We start from the raw sequence: 6,622 nt of genomic DNA on the forward strand, positions 1-6,622 counted from the left end.
TTTTCTTGCATTGTGCCTAAATGAACTTGAATCCTGATACACCTGAAAAGCAGCATGGCAGTGATCCAGTGGAACCCTGCTGATGCAAACAAACCCTGTGCCATTTATTAGCTCACCTCACTTTCTTTGGATGTCCTAAGGAGTTGCTTTTTCTCTCTTCAGCTTTTAGGAGAGGTGGAAAGTGCCTACTAGTTTTTCAGATGTTGTTACTGTAAAATACTGTGATGAGACAAGAGTCTTTAAATCCTTGTTTAAGCAAAGCCTCTCAGTATCAGGAGGAGTTTCTTTGGGAGAGAAATTCTTTGTTTGCAGAACTGCAAAAATAAATGTAATAAATGTAAACGGATTTTCACTTCAGCAATATTTTTAGGAAGTACATCTTGTCTGAAGAAGCCTCTAGCTCTTTTCGAGGGCTGGATGTATGCTTTACCATTTGCCTTCAGTATTTGAAGCTTGTTTCTGATGAGTTTGAAATGTTGCTGTTAAGATCTCTTGGAGTAGAAAATAAAATATTTAAATATTTAATAAACTATTAATTCTTTGCAGCATTTGCATGTATCTAATGGGTATGCTTTAGCTTTTTAGGGTAGAGAGACTTATTTCTATCAAAAATAATGCTTTTCCTCACTTGATAACATTACTCCAAGGGCACAATGTGGAAGATAGAAAAACTTGCCAAGTAGATGAACAATTAAAAGTGGCTTCTACCTGCAAAGAGCACACGGAAAAATTCTGAAAAGACAAAGAGCATAGCAGTTCTTTTACTCTATGCAAAAGGTATTTGGAGGGGGAGGATAGTCTAATTCAAGGCTTTCCCATGACTGCTGAGCTGACAGTGAAGTATTTTTAAAGATAATTACTTCAGATTGCTTTCAGATGCTATTTTGGACAAGCATGTGCAACTTGGCAAGCTGGGATAGACTTGTGCATTCTGTTCCTCTGCTGTGATTAGTATGGAGATAAGATTAGTAGTGTGTCTGGGGTTTGGTGGTAGGTTGTTTGTGTTTTCTTTTTTTTTTTGCTTTCTTTTGGTTCTTTTTCTTTATTCTGACACGGTGTTTTGGCTGGGATGGCGAAGAGATTTTAATCTTAAGGCTAATTGTATTTCAAGAGACTAAAACTTACTGTTGTTGAAAACTGATTGTGGAGCCCCCCCAGTTTTATGTAATGCTGTGGTATCTTTTCAATACAGTTGTAGTGCCTATGGGAAGGGGCCTCTGGTGGCCTCCAGCATCCCTGTTGGAGCAGCCTATTGCCAATGCTAGATCATGTTAGCTGGGGCTTTGTCTAGCCAAGTCTTAAACCTCCAAGGATGGAGATCCCTGCCTCTCTGGGTACATATCCCAGGGGACACCACCCTTCTGGGGAAGAAGCTTTCCTTACATGGGAGCCTCCCAAGCTGCAATCTGTGGCTGTTGTCCCTTACTGCATTGATGCTGCAGGCACTCTAATGTCTGTAACTGCCTTTCAAGCACTCACAGGCACCTGGTAGATGCCCCCTCTGCCTCCTTTTCACCAGACTACCCAAGCCCAGCTCCTTCCCCTCACCGGCACTGTGCTCCAGGCCCCTAGTCATTTTTGCAGTCTCTGCTGGCCCTTCTCCTTTTCCCCACATCCCTCCTGAACCAGAGGACATAACACTGGACATGAATCCTAGTGAGGCCTCACCAGCCCTGAACAGAGGGGGTAAAAACTGTTCTTCTGGCTCTGCTAGCCATGTGGCTCCTGGAGTAGCCTGTTTGTTTTACCTGCAGTTGGAACATACTTCTGGCTAATGGTCAGTCCTTTGTCTGCTTTAACTCCAAGCCCTTCTCAGTAGGGCTTCCACCCAGCTTGAATCTCCTAGCCTGGCTGAATGCACAGGGCTGTGTCACTCCACATGCAGAGCTCTACTCATCTCCTCCTTGAATGCCACAAGGTGCTGCTTCTCAAGTTGACTGAGATCCCTCTGGGCAGGAGTTCTGCCATTATGGTAGTGCCCCCCTCCCCCCGCCCCCAGTTTAGTGTCATCCATGGCTATTTATGCTCTTCACCAATTTACCTTGGTGGAAGCAAGTTAAACCTTCTTGGTGTTATATTAGATGTGTAAACCATCTGGATAGAGTATTTCTGCCTTGATCTGTGTATTGACAAGACAACCACATAAACTGACTCCAGTTTATGTATAAGCTGACTCCAACAGGACCTAACTGTTTGCTGAGAAACACGGCTCTGTTCTCGGTGATGAAGCCAAGCACAGAAATGCAGGGAAGGCTGGCCCCAAACCTATGCTTAGTGCTGTTGCTGGTTTCTCCTGCCATTGCTTCCTGGCATCTTGGTTGCTTCCAGATGAATTAATTGATCTGTTGGGTTTTAGTATACTTTGTATGATGGTTTCTTAGCGTAATTTGGCAGTGACTTTTTCTGCTGTCATTTAATTGGTGGTTATTTCATTAAGACAATACTTCTCTGTTCCACCATCCTTGCCCGACCCCTTTGCCCTTCAACCAATCTTTCTCTTGCATCTCCTTCCTTCTCTTCCCAGCCCTATGCTCACGGTACTCTGTCTCTGATCATTTCCCTACCACCATTCCCTTTTGTGTTCATCTTGTTCTGTCCACCCTTACGGCAGAATTGGCTTCTCTGATCACTCTGCTCCATCAGCAGTGTCTGCTCCATTCCTGACAGAGCCTGTGCCCTCTGCAAGGCAGTCTGGGGGACCTTCCAGGGGCCTGAAGCATCTGACCCTGGGCCATCTCCTTCCTCTGAGAGCTGACTCCTTTTGAAATCTCTCTGCTGGGCAGCATGGGAGAACAGCTTGCTGAACCAGTAAAACACAACAGTCAGATTTTGAAGAATCAGGCTTTTGTGCTTGGAAGCCTAAGTTTAGTTTTCCCTTCACTTCTGCTTCTTTGAGTACGTCCTGGAAAATACCATTTACCCACTCCTGAAGGGTGTTGGTGGCAGGTGGGCAGTCATACAGAGGAGTCTCTGGTGTACTTCAGCTGCATAATGTTGCCCCTGCTAACAAACAGGTGAGCTGTGCAAAGACACCCAGCTGCTACTGTAAATCTCAGGCTGCACCAAGCACAAAATACAGACTAGCTGCATCCATGTTCTACCTCATCAGGAATATTATAGATTAATGTGGAGAGGTGGTTTAGGTCATGCTGGCTGTATAAGGGCACAGTGATATAGTGCAAAATATTCCTGTAAATTAAATAATTGTGTTATTTTGAGATTTGGCATAGTGTGAATAACAAAATGTTGTGGTTTAGCCGGCAGCTCAGCCCCACACAGCCGTTTGCTCACTTCCCCACTGGTAGATGGGGGAGAGAATCAGAAGGGTAACGCTCGTGGGTTGGGATAAGAACAGTTTAATAATTAAAATTAAAAGAAACAACAACAACAGAAATGCAGTGTAAAGGAGAACAACGAGAGGCGCAAAGCCCCGGGGAGGGGGGAAGGGAGGGGAGAGGGGGAACAAACCGCACGCGCCGCTCCCGAGCCGCAAACTGCCCCCCCTCAATATATTGGTCATGGTGTCACATGGTATGGAACGAACCTGCCATTGGCCAGTCGGGGTCAGCCGCCCCCACCATGGCCCTGCCCCTCCCAGCCCCCCCTCCCCGCCACGCGGCAGAGTGAGGGAAGCTGGAAAGGTAGCCGACCCCCACAGTGAGGAGAATTAACCCCTTCTCAGCCAAAACCAGCACACAAAATAAATGTTAGGCTGTGCTAATCAAATAACTTGCACCCAGCTTTGTTGGTATAAGTTATCTTGGGTAGCACACAGGTGATAATCACCATCGTTCATAACGTTTTCATGTATTACCCAATTATGCAAGGCTAGGCCTTAGCTCTGTGGTTGTAAATTGTATCCAGCAAACTTCTTGGGACAACAAAGCTGATGAAGGGTCTGGAGAACAAGTCTTATGAGGAGCGACTGAGGCAGCTGGGGTTCTTTAGTCTGGAGAAGAGGAGGCTGAGGGGAGACCGTATTGCTCTCTACAGGTGCCTGAAAGGTTGTAGTGAGGTGGGTGTTGGTCTCATCTCCCAAGTTACTATTGATAGGATGAGAGGAAATGGCCTCAAGTTGCGTCAGGGGAGGTTTAGATTGGGTATTAGGAAAAATGTCTTTACTGAAAGAGTGGTCAGGCATTGGAACAGGCTGCCCAGAGAGGTGGTGGAGTCACCATCCCTGGAGGTGTTAAAAAAATGTGTAGATGTGTCACTTCAGGGCATGGTTTGGGAGGCCTGGGGGTGTTGGGATGACGGTTGGACTTGATGATCTTTTCCAATCTTAATGATTCTATGATTCCATGATTCTATGATTCTTGGTTGCTACCTTTAAGAATACGAGTCTCCTCTGTAACTTCAGTTATGCCTGCCCTTCAAACAGAGCAAGGTAGCCAAAGCCTCCATCTGTGATCAGATCTGAACCACAGGATGCAATCACATTGCACAAGCTGGCCTTGTGATTGCAAATCCCCTCTGTGGGAGCAGCACCTGCTGCATGTTTCAGAGCAGACAGGGGAAATTGTTTCCTGTGTGCTGCATGTAACCTGATCTAGAGGTTACCGAGCAGGTAATCTACCTCCACAGGCAGCCCTCCACATACCTCTGCAGAGGAACTGTTCAGGCTAAATCGCTCCCCAGCTCTTTGCCAACACTCTTCTCCCAGCCTGGGGTTTCTGTTGGGTCACTTTTCCTTAAGTGTTTTCCATTAGGCTATGGTATTCATTAAGCAGCTAAATTAGCCATGCACAATGAACCTTTCCTCAGGCCTCTGTTTTCTAAGTGTATTAAAAAAATATAGCTGTACTGTGCATTACAGCTGCTCAAATCAAAATATTTCCTCTGGCACAAGAGAAGGAGTTGTGCTTAGCCTTATGAGTTTGGATGATTCAAACTCATGCTGGCTTTGTGTTTGCAGATTTTACCTTTCCTCCCCCTCTGAACAACCTCTAATTTTATGACTAAGACTTTTTTTTTTTTTAAAAAAAAAGGTATTCCCCTTTCCTACTTCAATGTTAAAAGAAATATTTAGTTCACTGTCAAGGACTGCAAACTGCAGCCAGGGACCATTCTGTTCTGGAGAAGAGAGTGAGCACTTCATACATAAAGAGGAGGGAGCGGTTGGTTTAGCCCCGTGGTTCTTTCCTGCTGCTGCATGAGGCCTAGAGCATTTTTCACAGTTTTTTTTATTTCTAATTATTGGTTATTCCACTTGTATGAGTAAGCAACTCTTTTCATGCAAGGCACAATAACTGGCAACTGGAGATCAGAAGGAAAGGCATGCTCCACTTACTAGCAGCACATGCTGCCTACCCAACGGAAACGTGGTGAAGCCCTCATCCGTAATTAGCATGCTAGAATGACATATTACCTGTCATCAGACCTGTAGTGTGCTGGGTGAGGCTTTCTTCCTGAAAGATGGCTGCTGCCACGATGTATCTGCAGAGAAAAACAGCTGCAGCCATGCCCAGGAATTTGGCCGTGATCCTTCTCAAGTCTATCTCACCAAACCCAAGAAATTAAGAGTGGGTGTTACCATAGATAAGCCTTCCACTGCAGGAGGAAGTGCAGAGACAAATACAAACCTAGCAGTTTTGTACTAGTGCTATAAACTTCCCACCATCATATGAACCGCATAATCATTGGGCTTCAGCCATATGACCTTCAGGATGTGGGTGCAGCATGGTTTTATGCAGACATAGCATGATACACTCTTTGTTCTCTGTTTTCTTCTAGAGATTAAATTTAAAGTAACTTGGATGGACAGAAATGCTCTGGTTTCTAAATGCCAGAGCTTCCATGCAGACAAGGTTCTGCCATAATTGTTTAGCACATGGCTTCTGTCGTCAGCCTCTGACATGTCTCCTGCTCGAGCTTTTCCAGTGACACCAGAATGCAGGTTTTCAAGCTTGTGTCTACAGACCCCTGGAGAGGTGCAGGAGAGGTGATCTTTCTATGAAAGGTGGCTAAAAGCAGGTTACATTCAACAAGCTTAAAAACCCTGGTGTGTGGTGTTCACACTTTTCTGGACCAACTGTAGTGGCCTGCAAATAAAAATGAGGGTGAAAATTGCTGATGTCTGGACCCCGGTGGGATCCTGTCTCCTTGGCCCCCTCCTCTGCAAACTAGTGTCTTGCTGCTACTTGTGTCATGTGACAGGGAGAGCACGAGCCGTGGGCCTTGCCAGGGTGGAGTGGGCCATGCTGAATGCTTACGGAGCAGATGCCATTTGTCCTCGTGTCACCAAAATCAGGCATAAAACTCCTTAACACCAATTTAGTATTAAGAAGCAGGCCTTCTTTATTATGGCACTGGATGGATGGGGGATAATTCCTCCTAACATGCATACCACAAGTTGCGATAGATAGAGCTTATATTGCTCAGTTATATACATATGCATTAGATTTCCTGGAATAATTATCTATATTCATTCTATTTCTTGGAATGAATTATAATACTTGCATCTTAATTACCTGTGCATATGGATTGTGAGCTCAGCTGGAAATAACAAGGCATCCAGCCTCAGCAAGGTATTTTCTGTGGCTGTGGGGTGCCACTGACCAGATGGAGCTCATGGTCCCTGGAGGCACAGCAGTCAAATGTCACAGCAAATCCCCCACCATCA

The 6,622-nt window shown here is 45.4% G+C and overlaps 1 protein-coding gene across 1 annotated transcript; it reads right to left on the minus strand.

The window, feature by feature from the left end:
* Positions 1 to 2,945: 2,945 nt before the first annotated feature.
* TMEM178A (transmembrane protein 178A) lies at positions 2,946 to 5,494 on the minus strand. The gene is given in 3 exon segments (XM_075088453.1): positions 2,946 to 3,148; positions 3,151 to 3,189; positions 5,369 to 5,494. Coding segments are annotated over 3 exon segments (327 nt in total). The 5' UTR covers positions 5,463 to 5,494; the 3' UTR covers positions 2,946 to 2,954.
* Positions 5,495 to 6,622: the final 1,128 nt, after the last annotated feature.

Source organism: Phalacrocorax aristotelis, chromosome 3 (assembly GCF_949628215.1).
Source record: "Phalacrocorax aristotelis chromosome 3, bGulAri2.1, whole genome shotgun sequence".
NCBI classification, from domain to species: Eukaryota; Metazoa; Chordata; class Aves; order Suliformes; family Phalacrocoracidae; genus Phalacrocorax; species Phalacrocorax aristotelis.